Below are 25273 nucleotides of genomic sequence, written 5' to 3' on the forward strand. Positions count from 1 at the left end.
GTCATCTTGAAAATCCGCCGGTAGTGATTATCACTGTTCAAGCTAATTCAACCATCTTCAGTTTGTTAATCCATCTTCAGTTTGTTAATGGTTAAAATGTTACCATTGTAATCCTTTATCTAAAGAACAGTAACGGTAACAACGTTTCCTTTTTGAAATGATTTTTTTTCGTTTTTTTTCTGTTTCTTTAAGACCTGAAAGAGTCCCATGCATTGGATCTTCCAGAACAACCGCTAGAAAATCAGTCTCAATCTTAACCAGCATCGTCTCGTACTTAGCCAATAGCATCTCACACAGTTGATTTCCTCTGCTCTCATTGGTTGGTGCAGATTCCGAGCTCTCATTGGATAGTGTAGATTCTGAGCTTTGATTGGCTGGAGCATCATCCTTAGACCAATAGCAGTACAGTTTGAGAAGCGTGCATCCACTCTCATACCCACAATCCTTGGGACTCTTCAGTAACATCAACGCTCTAAACAAAATTTAATTTTACTAGGCTTTTTCGCGCCCATCTTCTATGTAAATTGTGAACATGTTCTCTTTTTTTGCATTTAAAACAAAGAAGAAGAAAATTTCGCGGATTTTTAAAAAAAATTCGCGGATTTTCAAGAATTTAATTTTTTTTACAAAATTAAAAACCTTTAAAACACATTTTTTTAATTTTTATCATTCGTAAACCTTCCTGTGGTCATGTGTTGTCCCACAAAAAATTTGGGCCCGATCGGTTCAGCCGTTCTGACGTTTATTGGATACAAACAAACAGACAGACAAGCCAAATTTATATATAGGTTAAATTATAACTCGAGACAACTTATCATAAATCTTTAAATTTTTCTTGAAGGTTTACCAGTGCTTAGGATCCAAATCCGGATTTGTTGGATCTGCAAATTTTGGCATCCTGTGTCCGGATCATAAAAAATATGCAGATCCACGGATCCGACTGCCTGGGTCAAAAATATCAACTAAAACCAAAATTTTGCACAAATCACAGCACAAATCAAATTTTGCACAAAGCACAAATCAAATATTTGAAAAAATGAATTTTTAAAAAAATCCGTAAATCTTCAAGAAATGTTCAGGACCTGGATCCAAATCCAATTTATCCAAGGGGATCCAGGATCCGAATGTGCATCAAAATGAAAAGGATTTTACCTTGCATAAACATTCTGTAGTATGCCTGGACTAGGAGTGAAAAGTTTAAGTATATTTCCACTCAGTTCTCTTACATCTCCCATTCTATCCTCAACATTTAACAGAACCACCTTCATACAATCCATTGCACAATTGATTATTAATTTCTATCCAAACTTTGAAATATATTGCATGCTTAAAAATTTCATACTTTTTACAGTTAAATTGTGCAAAATTGGTTCCTGAAAAACCCGATTGTTCAAGAATACGAGTAGATCATTAGAGTGTGCAAACTGTATAAAATTAGCAGGGTCGCCATTACCAGAACATTTGTTAGCACCTAGAAATAAATCTAGAATGGATCATGGCTGAGAACTGTTAATTGGCGGAGTGAGCCTTGTAGCATGGGACTTTTAAAGGGAGTGACCGGCTATGTAAGGTAGTTGAACTGAGTATGCAGTGTTGTGGAAAACTTCTTTCGGATTCATTTGAAACATATTTCACTTTTTAAAGATCATTAAATCCTGAGTTAGAGCGCAAAATCGACGTTCAAAACTCCTACTTTGGATAAGTTTTCAGAATTAGTTTTTTTTTAAATTATTAAATAACGACAACGAAAAAAAAAGTAAAAATTATACAGTAATCTAATTAGATGGTTAGGAACATATTTCTCAAAAGAAATTTGTTAATAAATCAAATGTCGTCTTTTCAACTGCATACTCAGTTCAACTACCTTACATAGCCGGTCACTGCCTTTTACAATATTTCTAATAAGGTTTGAAGGGGAAGTTACTTTCCGATCATATAGCGATCCCTGATTGGTCAAATCAGTGATCTTTTTATCACCCCATCAGGTATTTTCCAGTTGTGTGTTTATATATTTTAAAAATTATTTCCCTGCCGTTTAAAAAAAATCATTTTATTTATTTATCATGTTTATAGGCTAAATTGGGGAAAACAAATGATTTTAGAAGCAAATTATATAAATTTTTGGGCCAGAAGTATGAATAAGTATAAAAAAGTATTAAAAAAAACTTGCCTTTTAAGTTTTAATGTCTAATTTCATTTTTACACCCATTTTTTCATTGTCCCCTTTCCCTAAGGGGAGGGGGATATTTCTTAAAAATAACCCCCCCCCATATGCATGGTAGTGTACACAAGAAGTTGTAATGACACTACAATTTAATTTAAATTTCTGAACAGCTTACCAGAGTTGGAGAAGTTAACAAAGTTATCAATGAAGATATTGAGGAAGTGAAGAGAGAGAATCTTCCTCTGATAATTCCCACCAGGATACAGATTATCAACAAGAAGTTTCATCAGCTATAATAATAAATAAATAAAACAGTCACTCTTTAATTCGAGGAGAGTTTACGGAGTAGCCCATGTCACCGCACTACCTCAAAGGGAAGTACCAGAATGTCAATTGTGATTGGCCACACTGGACCAAAGTGTGAACCACCAAGCATGGGTCAAGTTCAATGGCGTACTGCCGCCAACCCGCTGCACACTGACAAAGGTTATGTCAGTATCCCCATAAAAATGTAAAAAAAATTTAAAAAGCGGAGTGAACAAAGTCCTTTCTCTTTCTTTTGATAAGAAATAAGGATATAAATTTTATAATTTATCAATTTAATATATCCGTAGATAAATAAATAAACATAGATAGCTTATGTACGCAAAATCACTAAGAATTGTACAGTCCGCGAACTCATACTTCTAGGGGTCAAAGTGTTCTTCAATGATAAGCGGGGTGGTTTGGTGTTTTAATGGATTTCATAATTATTAAACCATGCTCAGGAGTGAATTTTATTTTGAGAATATCAAATTATTTCACTGAGCAATATATTACATTGACGAGAAGTGAAGAAGGACATGAGAAGGACTAAACTAACTTAAATTTCTTTTTACAGAACTCATGTACACCACAAGTACTCAATGACATAAGAGCAGCCAATGTTCACTACCGACCTATATAATAGGAATATCTTTAAAACATCTCTGTACATTTATATCTATCAAGATGAAAATGTCGTCTTATGCGATCTATCTTTATCTATGAATATATCTTAGTAAAAATGTCCAAGGGCACAATTGAACACATCAAATCAAATCAGGCTTTTAGGGAAGTCCTACTTTCCATGATTCAATCTCCAGATGACATTACTAAATCCAGAGTGAAAACAAAATTCTTTGAAGCATTTATTTTTAAAAGATTAAATAAATATGACAATCATTGTGATTTATATTTTTTTAACTAACTGATCTGACAAAAATACTAAACAATAAGGAATTCCTATTGTAATACAATCCCATTTCACCCATAGTAATTACACAATCTTATCTCCAGAAAAAATTGTTTTCTAAGTAAAAATTTTTTTTTAAAAATTGCAAAAAGCACCAAAAATAGTTATAAAATCGCTGATTTGGGGAAATAACTGATTTTTAAGAAAATAACTGAATTTCTGGGTATAAGTATTACAGAGTGGGAAAAGCTTGCCATTTTTTATTCCCCTGCTTACCTTGTCCAGAAACTGAACCATTTCAATCAGAGCTGGAGAATGAGATCCTCCCTTGACATCTTTTCTAAGCTGTTGAGAGCTAAAGTCCCTGCACCGAATCATCAACAGACTGAAGGCACTCAAGACACACTACACCACCCTCCTTTGTTTACCTTGAATTCTAATAAAATGACAGTGTACTTAACTTTTGTAAGGAAAACAAATCTACATTTGCTTGGTCGCATTTTTAGTAAAAACTTTAAAAAGATAGAGGTTGGCCATTTTGACTCAGCTAGCTGAAACTTTTAATTTTCAGAGATATCTAACAAAATTTGTGGGGATAAGCACAATATGGCATAGACTTAAAGAAGACTTTGTTATGCTTTAGGTTAGTTCGACAACTAGAGATATAAAAAAGATGTTTAGTTAAAAAATGACAGATAAGCACTTTTTTAAGGTATTAAAAATCAATTTTGATCTTAACTTAACTTGTTGGCACATTGAAAAAATATAGTTAGATTTAGGTAAATAAAGACTGGCTTTCCTGTCGGAATTTTGGAGAATCATCAGTAATGCTTTGGCTGAAGAAAGCTAGAAGACTGTTCATTTCTGTAGCACTGGGAGGAGTCCCACGTTTTTTAGTTTCACATACAAGTGAAAATGAAGCTGCTCTTACATCAGGGCTTGGATGAACCAAACCAGCATTTAAATGACACTCTTGTTCCTTATCAAGAGTTTCTATGCTTCCAAGCTTCTTGGATATCTTTAAGATATCCAACTGAACAAGAACAAATGCCTGAAAGGAATCAGCCAGCTCTTTAAGATACTTATTAAGCATTTTGGAAGCGTTTGGAATTATTTTTAATGTCGCAGGCAACCAGTGATCCCTATTAACAAACTTTAATCACATTCATTTTTGGAGAAAAGGATTTAATAATAGCATAAAGTAGTTGAGGCTGAAGTGGAACCCGACATGGAACCCCCAGACCGCCTTCAGGGTGCAGTAGATCAATATTTAGCATACAGCCTGGCTTAGTCCAGACAAACTCAAAATTTAAAAAGCATGTGAATTTGTGGTGATTTTGAGGTGCATCTTGGTGAACCGGCAGTGCACAATAGAAGTGGTTCAACTATTTCTATCTTCACTTGTCATGAAATCTGAGAATAATTGGCATAAATAGCTGATTATTATTTATAGATTGATTAAAGTTTCCTAGCATTTTGTCTAGTTATCTGGTCGGACGAGATAAGTGAGTCTGCAAGAACCTTGGCAAAATTCTGCTCCCACAACTCTTCATTACTTAGGAATATTTTGTACACATCTGCACCTGGGTAAATCAAGAACTAGTTAATATCAAACCTTCCACCATCATAATTAGTGAAATTTGGCTATGTAAAAATTACAATGTTTTTGGTGTTCACAATCATAACTTAAGAGTCCAAAAACTGATTCTTATTCCACAGTCGTGTCCCTGTACATAACTAATTGATGTGATATTAATAATTGTAATAGTTCATTTTTTCTTCTCAAAATAACTTATTGTGCGTATGAAGAGTATACATGAGCACTGAGCAGAGTACTATATAAACCTTTTGAACCTAACCTCAACTGAACTAGGCTAACCTGCATGTGTGAGATGATTTGATCTTAACGAAATAACCAAACCATCTCCAAATTTAGGATATAGTTCAACTGTTTTCTCAACTCCCAGGATCGGAACTAAAACATAAGATTAATCAATCACACATTATTGTGTATCAAATAAATCCAAAAACACCAATAACACGTCAATACGCATGATAACATACTATAACACAAATAACAAACAAACCAATAACAATAACAACATGAAAACAGCAATAACACGTCACGACGCATGATAACATACTATAACACAAATACAAACAAACCAATGACAATAACAACATGAAAAATAGATTGTACAATACATACTAAACATATATAAATCAGAGAAAATTAATTTTTTTAAAAATACCTAGTGCAGATAATTGAAAGTATTTAGCCTTGTTTGACCACTTTGTGTTCATGACAGTTGAAATTAGATCTTTGATAAATCTATTATATTCAGGACCACAAGCCTTCTCCACAACAAACAAAGCATCTCTAAAATAATTAAATACCAACTTAATAGTTACAAGTTAGTGTTTCGTTTTTTATTTATAATTAAGGCCTGATCATATTCTTAAATCCAGTGGATGTCCAACCAAACACCAGCCCATAAAACTATATACAGCTTTATTTGAGGGCATCACTTGCAAAGACCCATTGCGACGAAGTGAGATTTTACCTGTATATATTCTTGCAGAGGTCGGAAACACCTTTGGCTTGGTTCTCAAAGTTTCCTTGACATATTTGGATAATACGGTGGACTAGGCTAGTCGAGATATCAAGTTTATCTGCAGTACCACTCAACATAGACACTTCCTTAGAACAGATCAATGGTGATTGTGTTAAAAGATTGAGTGAAATTAATCCTTTTACTTATTTATCCAAGTTAAATTATATTAAATTAAGTATTAATCATTGAAAAGATCCCCAATGTGGAATCCCCCGTCTGATAATAGGACGGACAATGCCTAATATCCGTTCAATCTGGGACTCTGGTATTTCGCCTTTTCAAAGAAATTTTTCCCAGGGTAGATAAGCCTGTGTCCGAATTTAATGAATTTAAGCCGCATCTCAAATCCCCCAAAAATCAGTTTCAATTGAGCACCGGCTTAAATCTTGAAAAATTAAATAAAATTTTAAGTGGAACCAACCATATTTTAGCCGCAGCTTAAATTTAAGCCGCGGTCCAAATTCTTTAAATTCGGCCTCAGTATCTTGAAAACAAGTATAACTGGCAGAAATAGCAAATTATTGATCTGATTCTTCCCTTAGCAGCTGTGCTCCAAAGACCAAGGAGGCTGAAGTTCTGATAAGTAAGACTAGAAGTTGAATAGCAGAGTTTAAGAATACTCTCCAAATGTGAAAACAGAAGATTGTTCACAAGCTCCATGTCTAGAGGCATTGTATCCACATCTTCACAGGAGGTTTCTTTGGAAAGAAAGAGCTCTTTCTTCCCAACACTGAAGAGTCCAGTTAGAATACACATAGTGCTAAACTCCTAAGAATCCAACATATAAACTTTTAGTTTCTTGGCAGGGCCAGGGGGCTATGAAGGCCCAACCTAGAAAAGTGGTGACTGTGGTTTCCAAAAGGGCTTTAGCCCTTTCCGGTTTACACTCGGACAACTCCTGGGGACAACCCCTGTAGCAGGGGCAAATCTCACTTTAGTGGAAAAATATTATTTTAAGTTTTTTATTCAAAAAATCCTAAAAATGTCCTCAAAATGTTTCAACTTGATTTCAAATAATTTTGCAATTGCACTTTTATATGAAGGTTGCCTTTGAATTACTGATGAGAATCTTTTTGAGCTCATCTGCAAACATTTCTCTTGAGATAATCTTCAGCATTACAAGTATAACTGCGTTTCCACTAAAAAAATTTAAAGTTTTTTTTCTAATGACCATCCACCCCCCCCCTGCACCCACACCAATTATATGATTTAAATCGTAACTTTGAAGACATAGAATGGGTAATGTAACATTAAAGTAATGAAAGTCTAATAGAAAAAATTCACCGAAAACAAAATAAGAAAAAACTTTTTTTTGCTTACCAGAGAAGTCCAGTTTCTGACTTGATTCTCTCACTATTCATGATAGTTAGTAGATGGGTCACAAATCTCGAGGATTCAGACTCATGGATTTCAGCAGTGTCAGTATGCATCAATCCTTTCATAAACAAAATTATTTATAACACAGTGATATAGCATTCTTGGACACAAATCTTGAGGATTGAGACTCATGGATGTCAGCAGTGTCAGTATGCATCAATCCTTTCATAAACAAAATTATTTATAACACAGTGATATAGCATTCTTGGACACAAATCTTGAGGATTGAGACTCATGGATGTCAGCAGTGTCAGTATGCATCAATCCTTTCATAAAAAAAATTATTTATAACAGTGATATAGCATTCTCGGACACAAATCTCGAGAAGGTCCCTTTTTAGACCATTAATGTCCCTAGTTAGGGAAAAATATATCAAGAAAGGGCAGAACCTTTCGGGTACAGAAAAACTAAAAAGTTTAAGTCAAAAAACTTTACAACACTATCCACAAAAAGTATTAAAAGCTATTAGAAAAAGCAATAAAATGAAAAAATGGTTTCATTTAAAATGAATTCTTTTCTAGAAATTTCCTATTCATTAAAGAAGATCCGGAACCAATTTGTCACAGCAAAGTGCAAATATATACAGCTAACTATGCGATAATTACTATATTGCGCTACTATGCTGCAATAAAAATAAGTACAAGGTATGCATGCATGAAAAATTGGACAATATTGGTGAGGAAAAGATATTGATAAAACTGTTTTTTCTTCCACATAGCTCACCTACAAGCTTTATAACATAGATGCTGCTGGTAGACTCAGGGCTAACACCTTAACGAACCAATTTCAATTTTGATTGTTAACAAGCTATTTTTGAATTGAAAAATTACATGTAACCAAAGAGAAGCTTTTTAATTGGCATATTCTCCTGAATTCTATGTTTATGTGTATCAAAGGTGTTTAACAGCTTGATATAACTCAATATTGAGATCGAAAGTCGTCTTTATTGTATTGATATAATCGCCAACCATTGTAGATGGAAATAAAAAAATAAAAAAATAACACCTCAACTAACAATAATCATATCTCCCAGAAATCAAAAGAGAGACAACATTTTTTTTTAAGAAAATATCCCTTACAAGCAGATTTTTTAATTTTCATACTAACAGTTTTTTTCACTTTTATAATTTATAAAAATAATCATGTTTTTTAATCAAGGGAAGACAATAACAATTCAATTCAATAAAATTAACTCATTAAAGTACCATAGTATGCTTAATTTTTTATATTATATTTAAAAAGGTTTTCCTTTGTTAGCTATAAAGAACTCTGCGCACAAATCAAGGATATCTCTGCTCTTCAATGCAGCATGTGCTTTGAGGGTTCTAGAATTTTCAACGCATGCGCAGAGGATCTTCAGCTTTATCTCCAGGTCATGACCTTGCATGACACCCCTGATGGCCATGCAAATATTTCTTTCTATTTAACAATATTCCATATAGATAAGAACTTTGAGTGAGAATGCTAATCGGCAACGCCTAAAATGTTAAACCAGAAAATAAACTTTTATAAAATAAATAGAATAAAATAAAATAAAATAAAATCAGGCTTTTAGGGAGATCCTACTATCAACGATTCAATCTCGAGATGACTTTACAAAATCAAGAATGAAGCAAGGCCTGTAAACTGTATTTGTGGATTGCTAAGAACATTTTTATTTTTTAATTTATTAAAATCACTTTATGAATGATTCTTTAGTCTTCTACAAATTTTTCCGTCATAGCAGCCACAGCGGACATCCGACATCGTGATTTTCATGTGAAAAAATAAACAATTGATTAGCAGTAGCAGTTTTATGTGAAAAAAAACAATTGATTAGCAGTAGCAGTTTTATGTGAAAAAAACAATTGATTAGCAGTAGCAGTTTTATGTGAAAAAAACAATTGATTAGCAGTAGCAGTTTTATGTGAAAAAAAAACAATTGATTAGCAGTAGCAGTTTTATGTGAAAAAACAATTGATTAGCAGTAGCAGTTTTATGTGAAAAAAAAACAATTGATTAGTAGTAGCAGTTTTATGTGAAAAAAAAACAATTGATTAGCAGTAGCAGTTTTATGTGAAAAAAACAATTGATTAGCAGTAGCAGTTTTATGTGGCTACAAGTACATAATGGTCAGCGCGCTCTTTTTTCAGAAAAACTACCAACTGTCAAAACTTCCCGACTTATGTTAAAGATGCCAACTTTGTAGCAAAACTGGAAACAGAAGAAATTTGATCTGCCATGAAAGGTTGTATTTCTTTTAAGATTATCTTCATGGACAAAGAATGAGGGCTCTAAATTTTTATTTTTTAAAGAAGGTCTGTGATTTTAAACAATTCCTTTATATGAACACTATGATTTTAAAAGCTGAAGATCAAACGGTATAATTGAATCCTTTTAATACTATTCTCAAAAACTTTATTTATTTTTTCCAATTCAGGAAAGAAACCCATTAAGAATCCTGCCAGCGCCACATTAAAGTTTATTAACTCATTGTTTTTGTTTTAAAAAAACTTGTTCTTGAGCTGTCTAAGACCTTTCTTTCTAGTTCTAGTCTCATTCGAAACAGTGCTTAGGATCTATTTCAGTTTGATGCGGATCCAGATCCTAGATCTGCCCTCTGAAAAAAAGGATCCGGATCCAGGTCATCGATCAATTTCTTAAAATTTACCTGGTTTTTTGGCTTAATTTAATGCTGAACTTTTCAGAGTTTTTAGAAATCTCAGGGATTTCAGGGATTTCAGAGATTTCAGAGATTTCAGAGATTTCAGAGATTTCAGAGATTTCAGAGATTTCAAAGATTTCAGAGATTTCAAAGATTTCAGAGATTTCAGAGATTTCAGAGATTTCAGAGATTTCAGGGATTTCAGAGATTTCAGAGATTATGAAAGTGTATAGAGATTATAATGAACAGTAGAGATTTGTGTTTTGAGAGCAAAAAGAGATTTTATTGTAGGTTTTGGTTGGTATTTTGCCCCTTGGATATGTTTAGGGATCCGGGCCCAGGAAGTCAAAAGGATCCGGATCAAACGGATCCGGATCGTACGCACTAATTCGAACATTGTCATCAAAGATAAAAATCTTAATCTTGAATCTGAACGTGGACAACGATGATGTTTGCATGTTCCTTAAATATTCGTCAATGTCGCCGATATTTTGCTGATCCCCTTTCATCCTAGTCTGAGCCTCAAATCCACGAACCCGGCTCGAGAAGGCAGTGTAAGAATCAAACTCATTCAATTCTGAAATCATTTTATCTGAAATTCATGTGAAAATTGTGGAAACCTAAATACATGGTATGTTGAGAATTAATTTGTTTTTACAAAAAAAGTTTTTAACATTCAAAAATATACAAAAATATCAATATTTTGAGACCTGAGAAAAAAATTTATGACAAATCCCGACCACTTTTCTAGGTTAAGTAAGTATTCAATGTCATTATCACAGCCAAATCTTGAAAAATGAGTTTTTAACATTTCAAATGAGATTTACAATGGTTTATATATAAAAGTATATTAATAACAAATATTATGAGAAATTCAATGTGACTGATGCACAATGCATATGAATAGTTCCAATAATTTCAGGTTCAACTAAGCACCAATTGATAAACAGAAAAAAAAGAAATTTAATCTTTTTTAACAAATTTTAAAGCAGCTAACAGTCAAAATTAGGATTTTTTTCTGTAATTTTTTTCGAAAAGCTTCTTATGAATTTGAGTTTTTGCCACAAACTCAAATTTTCCAATTCCTATATCTTTGTAACCTGATGATAGAAACCTTTGGTGGTTCAAACTTAGATATTAGTTAATAGTTTGAAACATTTATTAAGGTCTACGACATTGGGTTGCAAAGATAAATGGTTCAGAAAATCCGAGTTTGTGACAAAGACTCAATTTCTTTATCTCTTGCATTTGTCACAGCTTTAAAGGGTAACATTGCGAATCGGCAACTTTCTAATACTGAAATTTAAGAAAAAAGGATAAATTAAAAACAATAAGATACGGTTTGTAGGATCAAAAATTTAAAGTTTAAATAATAAAAGTTCAAAATAAAAATACTATTTTTAATACAATATCAGTTCACGAGTTGAAATTAAAAAAAACTTATTTCACATAATTTAAGATTGACATTATATAGCTTAAAGAAGAATATATTCTAAAATTAAAACTAGATTAGAAAATTATTTTTTCAAATAAAGCAATGTGTTAAAAAAAAAACAATTCAAATAAAGATCAAAATTTAAAGTTTAAAAAACGTGAAAAAACGGGGGATGAAAAAAATCTTTAAATGTATTATTTAACTTTTGCACTGGGTTTTAAAGTTCAAATTTTCAGTTCTCAGTTAACCTTTGATAAAAAAAAAACATTTAATAGCTAGGTTTAAAAAACCAAACTTGAGATTGATCCGAATCACATAGAACAGTTATTATCTTCTTTTCCTGAAATAATAAAGCATAAAGGGACTGTAAACACAATTTCATGTCACAGTTATAGACAACGTTTATTAACCGTTGCTACAACCAATCGTATTAGGATTAATTTTACGGATTAATTAAGGGACATATAAATTTGCGTTACAGGGGATGACTTATGATATTTTTCAGAGGGGTGGAGGGGAGGGGAAGGTAATAATTTTTAAGTGTTTTTTATCCCCCCCTGGCAACAAAAAAATCCCCCAGGATTTTTTTCCCGGGAATTTATTTTATTTTATGCCAAAACCATGACCAACCGAGGGGGGGGGGGGGTGGAAAATGTGTAAGCAAAATCTTTTGAATCTATTCTAAGAAATCTTAATTTTTCCAGAGAGGGGGACGTCCCCAAAATTTTTCAGGGGTCCCCTCCTCCTCCCCCCTCATAAGACGCAGAATTTCAGTAGATTTGACCATGCATTTTTTTATTTCCTAAAAGTTAAAGTAAAAAATATTTGCGATGAATCTGCGAGAAAAGATGTCTTGTAAACCATGTTTATTGTTTAAAAATGAAAATATTCCCATTATAACAATTATAAATCCTACCCTAGTCCCAAGGCAAAGTCCTGCAGCTTTGCTATAAATCTCACCAGGTTCCCCAACCGTTCTAAAATAAACTTAATTAAAGCTGAAATTTGGCGTTGATGATGCTCTAAACATCAAAGAATAAAAAGACCACTTGAAATTTAATTGAAAGTGCCTTTAACTTATTTCTTTTAACCCTCCACGTTCTGTGAAAAAGAGTTTTACAGTCTGTGCGTCATTTGATAATTATCTATCCCTTTCTTATCCTCTGTATGATCCGACCATGATAAAACGGTCCTAAGTGTTTTCTGAACTAAGTGTTTCCTGAACTAAGTGTTTTCTGACCTAAGTGTTTTCTGATCTAAGTGTTTTCTGAACTAAGTGTTTTCTGATCTAAGTGTTTTCTGACCTACTTGTATTATAATTAGGAGGAGCTAAAGATCTGTAAAATCGCGCTGCGAGTAAAAAATACTTTATATTCATTTCAATAATTACTCGATGGTTAGTTCAGATACCCTTTAGGTCGTTCTTCTCTAGTCCAGTTTGCATAGCATCCTTTCTTTCCATTCATAAAAGCCTGTACAGTGTACTTTCTATACAGACAATGATTTCAGGGATATCTATTAACACAAAATTCCATCTACAAATGAAAATACTCTATTTACATATTGATATCCCAATTTCAGCTTGTTGAAGTTGAAGTAAACCCTTTTTTGTGAGAAATAAAATTTGTTTAAATATAGCTACACCTTTATGGTTGTTAAGTGTGCTGACACATCCATGTTTAAAGAATGCTGACTACTGAGATGTTAAAATCAATTATCAGAATTTATGAATAGATTACAACTTATGAAACACCCACGCATACTAGAAAGTTACATATTCATTTTATGGAAATTACTTTATATTTCAAATAAATGTTTACAGATTAAATTTCTCTATTATAGTACTTATTATAGTACTTACAGTACTTGTTATAGAACTTACTGTACTTATAATAGTACTTACAGTTTTTATTATATTACTACTTACTGTACTTATTATAGTACTTAAAGTGCTTATTATAGTACTTTCAGTACTTATTATAGAACTTAATGTACTTATTATAGTACTTACAATACTTATTATAGTACTTAAAGTGCTTATTATAGTACTTAAAGTACTTATTAAAGTACTACTTATGGTACTTAAAGTACGTGTTACATTGCTTATGGTCCTTATTTTGGTACAATTATTTTATACTTATATAGTACTTATACAAGGAATAGGATTTTGATGTGGAGCCGGTTTTTGAATCCATCCTTTTAAAAATGGATTCGGATCTTAATCCAAAGTTAATTATTTTTTCCAAACGAAAAATTTATAAATTTATTTTTCCTCTCATGCCTGTTTCTTTAACTTAAAAGAGGCTAGTTTTTTGCTTTTAATGCATTATTTAGTATTTAGACAGTTTGTAGTTGAATTAAAAGAAACTTAAATTTTCAAATCAACATATATTTGCAACCTAATGGTGTTTTAAACTTTAACTATCAGAATTTATACTTTAAGAATTTAAATATCTAGCAAAAATAAAGGATCAGAATATAGAGTTTGAGGAAATTAAGTGATTAAGTCCACATCTTATGCAGAAAAATGGATTAATTTAAGAAGAAAACAAGGATTTATCCTAAAATGTAAAATTTTCTACATTGGATATCAAGATCAGTGTTTTAAAGATTAAAGATACTCAACACAAGGTTCCGACCTTAGTTTAGTTTATTTTGTTTTCGAATTTATTTTTAAACTAATTTGTTTTTTTTTCAGGTTCAGTGAATGTATCTGATAAAAGTTTATAGAAAACTTGATAGAACTCACGTCCATTGATTTTAGGTAACGACTAAGGGGGAAGTTTTAAAGGGAGTGACCGGCAATTTATTAGTTTTACAGAAAATGTAGTATTGTGGAGACATTTTTTTGGAATAATTTGAGACATATAAAACTTTTTCCCATGCATATTTGTTCAGCAAAAGAGCAAATTCAATCTTTGAAATCATCTTATTTTGTTCATTTTTTGAGGGGTAATTTTGAGAATCGGTTTCCGAGAATCGGTAAAGAGAGGAGTAAATAGGATCGGCCTGGGCTAAAACCAAAATGGAAGTTAGTTATCACGAAGGGTCAGAAGATGGAAGATAAACTCGTCGTACGTGGCGAATGAAAGGCGGAGAGTCTGTCAGAGAGCTCCAGCTTTCCGCGATTAAATACATTTTTTCCTATACACTGTAGATTTACTCACACCAGTCTCAGGCTTTAGATTTCCTTTTTTTCATATCACTTTTAAATGGTAACAGTATATTTTGAACTCCTTTTATCTTCAAAGAGACTGTAAAAAAATCATAATGAGGAAAGTATTTATCTTTCTTCTATATAAATATCCTATACCCTTTTTTATCTGACATACAGTGTATTGTACCTAAATTTTCTCTTTAGAGAAAGTGTCCCATTTTGCCAAAATCTAGAAATAAATGTTTGAGGCGGATTTAGTCATGATAAAAGAGCTGAAATAATTAACGATATTTAAAAACTGTTTTTGACCATACCTAAATTCTATTTTTTTATAAATAAACTTTGCTCGTCTTTTTGTCTATTTGTATACAATAAACGTCAAAACGGCTGAACCAATCGGTCCCAAATTTGTGTGGGACCTACCATGACCCCAAGGAAGGTTTATAGATTATCAAAATTTCAAAAATTAGCCTCCAACAAATCCACTAAATTTTTGTTTAGAAACGTAAACTTTGTTTGTTATTGTTTAACAATGTACGGTGGTAGGCGATTAGATCAATATAAGGAAGATGAATTTGTATTTTTTCTCGTTGCTTATTATAAAAGAAAGACGACTTTTATATTGCTTTGAAATGACTTTTTAATATTGTAACTATCCTTTTATTTCAAGTGGAACCAGCATAGAGGAGGAGACGTTCTTGCTTTTCATTCAAAAGAAGAAATGTTTTGAATCCATTGGACTTTTTCACAACTTTCAACTACTAGGAATATATGGCTTTAAACTCTATATAACTTTTGTAAATGGTGTCTTTGGAACCTTTTTACACCAGTTAAAAAAAGATTTATAATATTTGCTATTTTTATATTTTTTTTTCATTCGAATCTATACATGGTGTTTTAACCCTATTCCCGCTGGGGGGGGTCAATTTGACCCCCCCCTGTAGTTTTTTTTTACATAACTCAAAAAGTATTGGTCTGAGGCTGTTGAAATTTTCTGACTTTTCTTACATACCCAAAGCCCTCCCTTAAGGCCTAAAACCGGGAGAAAAAATGTCTAATTTAAATATTTTCACTTTATCTGGCCTGACAAACCGCTACTTTGAATTAAATCAATAGATTTTTATTTGTATTAACTGCAAACTAAAATTTTTATATTCTTAAATCTAAATCCTGAATATATATTTATATTAAATTAAATACTGCGCATTACCTAATGTAAAATCTTATATATAAATAGTTCTCTGGAAATCCTCTAAGCTTATGCAAGAAGAAACTTCGCAATAATATCTGGGAATATCTGGGACATCTACGGTGTTAACCATAAGCTCAGTGGTCAAAAAAAAGATTAGAAAATTGGCGGCGTTTTTATTGAAACACAGCGTTGACCGCACGGACAAAGGTGGGAGGTGAGAATGTGTGGGATGGAGGGGGGAGGGGAGTATAAATAGACTGGACAGAATACTTCAATGATCAAATATTAAATATCTTTGAACGTGGAAGCTAGCTTATCATTAGAAAAGGGAAGAAACATGAAGCTCTTGTATGCTGCTCTGGCCATATTGGTAATTATATTTTTAATTAAAATTATTTTCAGTTTTTTTTACCGTAAGTGAAATTTCAAGTGACCCTCCATAACAGATGACAAGGCCTGATTTACAACGGTACTCTTGAAACCTTAATCTGATAAAAAATATCGTTTTCTAGGTTTATCAAAGTTTTACTTACTTTACTTACCGTTATGAATCGGGCTTTGACATCTTTGCATTGATGGTCACTTGAAATTACGCTTACAGTCCCTTTAAACCATAAACTTCTATAAAACAATAAGACAAAATACTCATTTGTTTAACCTATTATAATCACAAAAGCAAGACTAAAGCGTGCCGGACGTTTAAAAAACTAACTTTTACATGAACATTATTATTAAATGATTAATATTATAGTCATATATAACCAATTATTATGTTTCAGGTTTTGCTAGGGTTTGTAACTGCATTTCCAACCCCCGAAGCTGAAGCTTTGGCACATTGGGGAGGGGGTGGTTACGGAGGACACCATGGTGGTGGTTGGGGGGGACATCATGGAGGACACCACGGTGGAGGATGGGGACATCATGGAGGACACCACGGTGGTTGGGGAGGACACCATGGAGGTTACTATGGCTAAGAAATCAGGAGAACTCTTTAAGATGAAATAAATTTATAAATAATTCTGTATCTGCGATACTGGCAACAATTGCCAAAAATAAATGTTTAAAAACTCAGTCTTCTTTTAAATCAAGAAAAAATACCGATTGTTGTACTATGGAGTACTAATTTTCAAAATAGTAACATTATGATGGATAATTTGCAAATAAAATTAACCTACCTTCCACCCCTTAAAGTCCAGTGTTGCGGACCTTCCATTTCGGTACATTTCTGCAGTCTAAATGAAATATGTTTAAAACTACCTATTATACGTTTATGTAAGAGATTGTTTTCAATTCGAGATTGCCTCCTGATTTAGCTGATAATTGGTTAAAAACTAGTGGAAAGTGCACACTCATCGTAATTTTTAGCTTTCTAATTGCACATTTGCAGTATTAATATCCAAAAGCAAAACTTTTTTTTCCAACTTTAATTATGAAACTTTTTTCAATGGACTAATAATAATATTATTAATGTATGATAAAAATTGCTAGAGCAAGCTGTACAGTACAAACATAGACTATATATTACCCTAATTTTTATTCAAAATTAACTAATATTTTTTATTATTGCTTGTTTAAATTTTTTATCTAGAAGGTTCTCGCCTTTTAAGATAATATATGTGCTTTGTACGGGACAAAATATACCTTCTCAATAAACTTTATAGCACTGCCAACCGAATTAATTGTGTTTTAATTAGAATAGTTATTGTAAAATGTCCTGGTTTAAAGGGAGAGACCGGCTAGACATGGTAGTTGAGCAAAAAGTGCAGTATTGTAGAGCAAAACTTTAGGATTCATATGATACCAATGAGACATTTTTACGGTGTACAATTTGTAAATAAGAGCATTCGTATATAATATTTCACCAGTTGTTTCAGTCAGCAAAAGAAAGTTTTTTTTCAATTCTGCAATAACATTGACAATGTAACATGTCATGCTTTAAAGCAAGCGGACAAAATTAGAAAGAAATACCTTGCCCCCTTGCTTGAATCTAGACACAGATATCCTCCAGGAAGTAACTAGGAAAAAAAGATTTAAAAAAAATTAAGTTAGCAATACGTTTATCACAAGCTGTAAGCCTAAAAAACTTAATTTAATGGATTCAGCTTGAAGTGGATTTGTCAGTGGGATGTCCCTAAAACTCTGATTTGATTTGATTTAAACTACATCTTCGTAACCTGATGTCGAATATTTAGAACTATATAAACTGCATAATAGCCTTTCAGGGGGGGCTATGCAGATTACAGCTAAACATGTATCGTTAAATATTGCAATTTGCAAATAAATATGAAAATAAAAAAATTCCAAATTTGTTAAAAAAAATAGAACTTTAAGTGCTTATTTGCTTTGTTTCTTCATGTTTGACACAAATCTTGTTGGTTGACAATGTCGAACAAAAATATTCGCGGAATTCGGTAAATCTTATGATTGATAGGGGGAAAATAATTTTTTTAGGGGGGGGGGGCATAAAAATGAGGGCTTAAGATAACTACAAAAATTTTAAAAATCCCGAATTTTCTTATAAACCATTTTAGACCGTTTAAACCAAGCTAGCAGCATTCCAGTAGATCTACCCAGATCCTCAGTCAAAATTTGAGGCACATTGGATGAATTGGATCGGTTAGGTGGTTCTTGAGTTATGATAAGATATAGAAACAAACAAACCGAGATTACTACTTTATATTTTACTAGCTTGAGAACCCAGAGTTGCCCAAAGTACTCAATACTCATACTTTCTACCGCCATTTAAATTTGAGGCAAATGCGTTAAGGGGTTCCTTAGTTATGATCGGACATACAAACAAACAGAAAACCAGAGATTACAACTTTATTATAGATATTTTACCTCTGATTTACTTGTAGAGAAGAATATTTGATCCCTAGTTCGGAAACAGTTCTTCAAAATCAAATCTGATCCTGAAAATAGATTTTAGTTTTAAATCTTAGATTAGTATAAGTCATGGTACAATAGGGCTGAAAACTATAAAATTTTCAGAAAAAGTTTAAGTGCATTAAAGCCTTTCCAAGAACCCTAAAATCGTGGGAGTGTTTTTAAAACTTAACTTCTTGTAGGGAAAAAATATTGATATTGTTGGAAATAAAAACTATCTCTACACTACAATTATACAAAGGTCTGTTTTTAAAAACTTAACTTCTTGTAGGGAAATAATATTGATATTGTTGGAAATAAAAACTATCTCCACACTACAATTATACAAAGGTCTGTTTTTTTAAAAACGAACCAATTAAATTCAGTTCAAATCACACAACAGAGAAGTTCTATAGACCACAAGGACTTTTTGACGACCTTGTACAGTTTTAGCAAAAACGGATTTATTTTTATAAAGCCTAACCCCCTTGTTATATATTTTAGCTTAAAAAGTAGTCATTCAGAATGCATCCGATGCATATGTTAAATGAAATAATTTTCATTTTTATGAACTAATACATGGTCACTTAAAATTGATAAACGTTTAACAAAATGTATTTTGGAATTCAATTTTTAAAAAGAAGCGTGACGATAAGAAAGTTTTTTTACATATGTTGATGTTTAAAGTATCGTTAGATTTACATGCTTTTAATCATTGTAGAACACTTGAGAAAAGTAAAATGTTTCTCATACTAGTGCTTAAAATCATAACTAGAGGATCTACGAGATTACAAAGTCCTACCAGTAATGTCGCGTAAATGTTCACTAAACAATGTTTACAATTAGGGCTGGGCAAAGTTCCGTTAACGAAATGGAGTTTTTTCAAAATTTACGAAAGAATCCGTTAACGAACGACAAAATGACTTAAAAATGAAATTATCTAACGGGAAAAGTCTATTAAAAAAATTAACGGTTACAAACGAAACGGATGTGTTGTTATTCATAACAATGACTTTCGATCTTTTTCTGCTTAAAATTGCATGAAACTTGCAGAAAATACACGATAATTTTTTAAGTATTTTGATGTTTTTAAACGCCGTCTTCGGATTTTTTTCCCTGGCTTATTTGTTAGTTCCATTTTTGCTAAAATTAGCGTTAAAAAAATTGTTCACGAATAGCTCTAGAAAAAAGCCCAGTCATATTTACAATGCACTTCCTGATGAATTATTTTGTACAAGGAAATTATGTGTTACAGAAAATGGAGCGAAGCCTGGAGCTGCAGGCAAGCCACAACATTTCTTCGTCTGAACCAAAAAACTAAAAAATCGAAAAAACGCTTCGACTAAATAATTTTTTTTTATAAATTTAAAAAATCTTCATAATTTCAAAAGAATAATCTTTTTTGTCGATAATATCGAAAACCAAAGAATATTTCCATGGGAAAAGCGAAAGGCAAATATTTATCTAATTTTTATATCGAAAAAGTTCGTGATTACATTTAAGACGAAATAGATTATTTTTGAGCCCAAAAAAGTTGACAGTATGCTCCAAAGTTTCAAGGTGAAATAGCAAACTTTTTGTATACAACCTAAATAAAGCAAAAACAAATAATTCAATAATGCTAGTGGCTCGGATGAGAAAATTAACAGAATGTGGCTCGGACGAAGAGTTGACGTGGCCGGCCTCCAGCCCTCGTACAGCCAGGAAATTACATTCAAACTTTGAACCCAAGTTAAAACATTCCTCATCACTGAGATTAGAAGAGGAGAGAAACAACTTTGAACTTTTCTTAAATTTTATCCATTTATTTACTTTAGTTCTTTAGTTTACTTAGATGCAACAAGAAACAGTTCTGCTACGAAATTATTTGCTTTTTTAGCACTGTATTAAACCATTTCAATAAACGAACAGGGTGAGTCAGAAAAAAAGTGTTATAAGTGAGGTATTGTGCAATAGCCTTGAACCATTTCCAGATTTCCTACCTTTCCCTTTAACTCCGTGCTGAGGCTGAACACATAGTCCAGATTCTACGTGGATCAGATGAAAGCTCTCAGTAAAATTGTGATGTCGTTGATCCCAAGCTTGAAATGGAATCTGAACAAGCAGAAAACGTGTTTTAAAAAATTGTTTTTCTTCCCATTGCAGCATTTTAAAATACTGCATCTGCATATTCTTGGAGGTTTACCCCTTTAAACATATATACATGCGTTTTTTCCTGTTAAAGAAACTGTTCTAGTATTTTTAAGTGACCCTCTGTTTTAAAAGGAAAATAACGGATTCACTAAGGTACCATTAAAACCTTTATCAGAACAATGATGTTTAAGATAACGTTGTTTTTCTAGATAGAAAAGTGCTTATTACTGACAATTCCTCAAGTCACAAGTCCAAGAAACCACATTAGAAAATACAAGTTTTTAAAGTTACAAACATGGATATTTAATACATGCTTGCTTAGACAAATTTATAAAAAATCTGTTTACCCTCGAATCAAAAATAGGCTACTGAAAATTGTTTTAAAAAGTCCTTTTTTCTTAAATGACCATTAACTTTTAGCTGAATAACTAACTAAACTAATAACTAAAATAAACGAATAAAAGAAAAAAAATGAAAATTCTTTATTGGAAAAAAAGAACAGCAAACCTTAAAGAAATATGCATGACCTGGATCCCGATTTGTACCCAGATCCGAATCCATTTCTTAAAAGGACTGTAAAGGAATAATGAAAGGGGGTATAGGCCGAAACCTAAGCATTTTAGGAGTGAGTAAGAATTCTATCTGTTGTCCCTGTCTCGAGGAATTGACATTGAAAATCTACATATCTAAAATTATGTATAAAAATGGTAGATTTAAATATATTATTTTCAGAAAATACGCAATCAATCTGAAAACAACGAAATCCCAGAGGACCCTAAGTAACTTTGGTTTGGTCCTAATTATTATTTGAATTTAATTGTTTTTAATTTTTAATAGATATAAAATTGACAATATTATTACGTCCGTATCACGTGACCAGAACTCCCACCAATGGCAGTGCAGTATATTTGTCATGTGTCTCCGTCTGTATCATTTGACCAGTATACTGCACTGCCATTGGTGGGAGTTTTGGTCACGTAAAACGGAAGTATAAATAACATTATCAATTATATTAAAATGAAAAAGTATTAATAGAAATAATTGACAATATAATTATGACATCCGTATCACAAAATAGATTATTCCGCAAAATAGAACTAACCTTAAAATATCAAATCAAAGAACCTGTAAAATCCTTCCCTGGGATGTTTAGAAAAATGAAAATATCCCTGTATGATAATTGAAGGACTAAAGTATGGTTTCGGTGAATTATATGGACGTTCTAAGCCTAGGGGTGTCAAACAATTTTTTTGGCAATTTTTTTAAAACACCCCATAAACCTAAAAAAGTTTAATTTTGATAAAACTTTTTGTTCTAGGTGATTGCATATATCTAAAGAAAAATTTCTTAAACCGACATATTTTTTTCTAAATTCAAAATTAAGTCAAAATAATTATTGATAATTATTGCTTTATTTCGAGTAGCTATATCCATTCCTTAAACATACCAATGCAAAACTTATTAGAAAGTGGAAAAGATTCTGCAAAAAAAAAGTTGCCAAACCAAACAAAATTTTTATTTTGAACAAGACTATTTAGAAGTTAAATAGAAGTTTTGCATTGTTTTCATTCATTAAAACAGAAAAAAGAGATTCTGTTGATGGTTTAAATTAAACAGCTGATGATTCATTGGAGGGAGGATGTAACAGACAGATCAGCTGTGACAAGGAAATGTAAATTTTTAAAAATTCAAATTTTACCTAGATATATTACTTTTGTAATATGCTTATTTCATACCTTTGATCAAATTTGACACTTTAAATTATTCTCAGGATTTTAAATGTACAAGTTTAACAGCTTTTGAAGGTCAGAGCTTTTAAGACAGACAAAACCAAGGCAGCTGGTTCTTACTAAACTCAAGGCAGCTGGTTCTTACTAAACCCAAGGCAGCTGGTTCTTACTAAACCCAAGGCAGCTGGTTCTTACTAAACCCAACCTTGTCTTGACTTGAGCTTTACTTGGGTCTAAGTAGACGCTGAAACCAGGTTTTATTCAAGTTTAAGCGTTTAAAATCCCAGCTCAGAGTAAAAAATTTGTGAACAAGCCTTTTTAAATTTTAAAATTTTAAATTATGCTTTAGCATAATATATTTAGCTTTAACTAGAACTGAATAAATACAGATTTTGAGATAAATTTGGATATGTGTGTCGACTCTATTTTCAAAATCTGGAACAAATATGAAAATTCAAAAATATATTATAAATATGTAACTTTTAGAGCAAAATTGGAAAACGTTTGTATCCCTTATTTTTATGACCAAACATGTGTTTTTTAAACCTAACTTTTTGTTGTATTCTTATCCAAACGTTTTGCATTCCATATTTTATGACAAAAAGCTTTATAGTTTCCTCATATTTCATCACCAAATCATGCCTTTTCATTCTGTATTTTTATTACCTTTGACTAAGCCTTCAGGTTCCTCGTTTTTCTTTAGCAAAGGATTGTGTATTGTTTGCTAACTGTTCTTTACGCCGCCGTTTAGAGACAATATTCATTAATGCAATACGGGGCTCAGTCCCCCTAACTGGATCAGTAAAATCTACAGATTTATGGGGGTTTTCAGGCCCCAACTCCTATAGGTGCTCATCCCCCCCCCGGAAAAAAATTAAAACTTTGTACGCCCCTAATTCTGCAACTAGATCTGCAGGATCCTAATCAGGCACTGTATTTAGAAATTTAAAGATTTGTATTCTAACCTTACTCTGGGAGGATATTTGACCAGGGAGAAGGAGCTCCAACCGGAATTACTGAAGTGGGTTTCGATAAGTTTACACACAATATCTCTGTACTTGAAGAACACACAAAAGGGTTTAAGAGAACTGTTGTTAATTGGACATTGCCCTCTTTGCATGGGAGTGTCACTTGAAATTACGCTTCTAGTCCCTTTAACAAAATAGTTACACTTGGAATTCATACCTGGACTTTAACTCCATTCTATCGGAGATATCGCCGACATTTAACTTCTCTGCCTCTGGTACACTTTCATAGAAATACTTTATGTACTCGTCTAGAAACCATGGGTTTAAAATTGAGTATATGTAGACAGTGAAAGATTTAAGTTTGAAAACATACTGGAATAAAAATAAGTGTGGTCCGGAGGCGGAACATATCTATTAAGCGCCAATTGTGGCTCGGAAGAAAACTTTTTGTGGTCCGCCTTCCCTCCGTTCTTTAGTGCTTCAAGAAAAGATATTCTTTACTTCATACAAGTTTTTGTTTAAAAATAATTCTAGAAATACATTATATCAGATTTTTTAATAATTGCCCTTTCAGTGATCTTTATTTGTATTCTGTATTCTATTCTCAACTTAAACCTAATTCAGGGGACATTAGTTCCGAAACTAATACTTGGCCCATTTCTAACAATGAGTGTTAGAAATGGGCAGAAATTGAAAGACTGGATTTTTAGGATACTGTCCCTTATGGAGTGTAAATGTCGATAGTAAAAATTATTACCAAAATTTATTAAGCATGACGAGGACAACAATTCGTAATTTAAAACTGTTTTCTGAAATCAAAATTATAATAGGAGTTCTTTTTGTATTAAAACCCCTAACCATTTTCAAGACAATGCCAGGTTTTCCATTTTCGAACATATCCTGAATTTGAATCATTTTCGCGGTTTCGAGACAACACCCACTTTCCCGTTTTTGATATAATCCGCTTTTCAGAACAAAGCTCACTTTAATAACTTAATTAACTGCTAAGTTATTTATAAAATCTTAGTTTTCCCATTTTATTTATTAAATAAGAGACTATTAAGTTGATTTAATTTCCCGCATTACTAGTTGAATCTATATTATAAGAACAAAATGATATTAATCTTTTGATTTCTCAATGCTGTAAAGATTATAAAATTATAAAAGAATAGTATATTTTTTTCTGTTTTGATGGTGGTTTTAAGCGTTTTTAGTTTTGGAACTAATTCCCCCTGTAGTTTATATTTTACAAAAATTAAAACTTCATTTTTTTATCAATTTTTATGTACACGTTTTTCAATCTTATTGTCAGTTTAAACTGAAAAATGTCAGAAATACACCTACCAAGAGAGGTTCCAAAATATGCTTTTCTAAAAAAGTATGATAATGCATTTTTAGCATATTTCAACAATATATATTTTCTGCTAATAAATTGAAAATCATTTTTTAAAAGAAAACTAAAAAAAAATATTCTAAGTGAAAGATTTAATATACCACGGTAAAAGGTTCAAAACCGTTACTTGGTCCAGACCTTACACTGAGTGATATATTTGGACCAAAATAACGAAGATGTTTAATAAAATATTTTCTTCATTCAATTCGAAGAAGGAAAAAACGCAGCTAACTTATTTCTCTAATAAGTGTACTTGTATAAAAATGCATTGATTTAGTTTAACTAAACAAATTTTTGACAATTCTTGAAAAGATTGTTCAAGAGCAAATAAACGTAAAAATATTTACATCTTGAACCCAATGTGCGAAAAGAATGTGATACACATCA

General features: G+C 32.0%; 2 protein-coding genes across 2 annotated transcripts in view; one reads left to right on the forward strand and one right to left on the reverse strand.

Annotated features, from left to right (window-relative positions):
* LOC111704113 (uncharacterized) overlaps positions 1-10601 on the reverse strand; it is a 36664-nt gene extending 26063 nt beyond the window's left edge. The window contains exons 1-16 of the mRNA XM_023476249.1: positions 10476-10601; positions 8618-8763; positions 8093-8140; positions 7313-7427; positions 7041-7131; positions 6530-6760; positions 5942-6078; positions 5630-5757; positions 5257-5352; positions 4846-4960; positions 4177-4519; positions 3654-3782; positions 2340-2454; positions 1374-1471; positions 1153-1262; positions 195-472 (exon numbers count right to left, since the gene is read on the reverse strand). Of these exons, the coding sequence (XP_023332017.1) occupies positions 195-472; positions 1153-1262; positions 1374-1471; positions 2340-2454; positions 3654-3782; positions 4177-4519; positions 4846-4960; positions 5257-5352; positions 5630-5757; positions 5942-6078; positions 6530-6760; positions 7041-7131; positions 7313-7427; positions 8093-8140; positions 8618-8763; positions 10476-10600 (2305 nt within the window). The 5' untranslated portion in view covers position 10601. The remainder of the gene's footprint in view (positions 1-194; positions 473-1152; positions 1263-1373; positions 1472-2339; positions 2455-3653; positions 3783-4176; positions 4520-4845; positions 4961-5256; positions 5353-5629; positions 5758-5941; positions 6079-6529; positions 6761-7040; positions 7132-7312; positions 7428-8092; positions 8141-8617; positions 8764-10475) is intronic.
* Positions 10602-15832: 5231 nt separating this feature from the next.
* Positions 15833-16868, forward strand: LOC111704114 (major prion protein). The gene is made up of 2 exons (XM_023476250.1): positions 15833-16167; positions 16577-16868. The coding sequence occupies exons 1-2, from the start codon at positions 16135-16137 to the stop codon at positions 16769-16771; spliced, it is 228 nt and encodes a 75-aa protein (XP_023332018.1). The 5' UTR covers positions 15833-16134; the 3' UTR covers positions 16772-16868.
* Positions 16869-25273: the final 8405 nt, after the last annotated feature.

The sequence above is a fragment of the Eurytemora carolleeae genome, unplaced genomic scaffold (genome assembly GCF_000591075.1).
Source record: "Eurytemora carolleeae unplaced genomic scaffold, Eaff_2.0 scaffold554, whole genome shotgun sequence".
In the NCBI taxonomy this organism is placed as follows: domain Eukaryota; kingdom Metazoa; phylum Arthropoda; class Copepoda; order Calanoida; family Temoridae; genus Eurytemora; species Eurytemora carolleeae.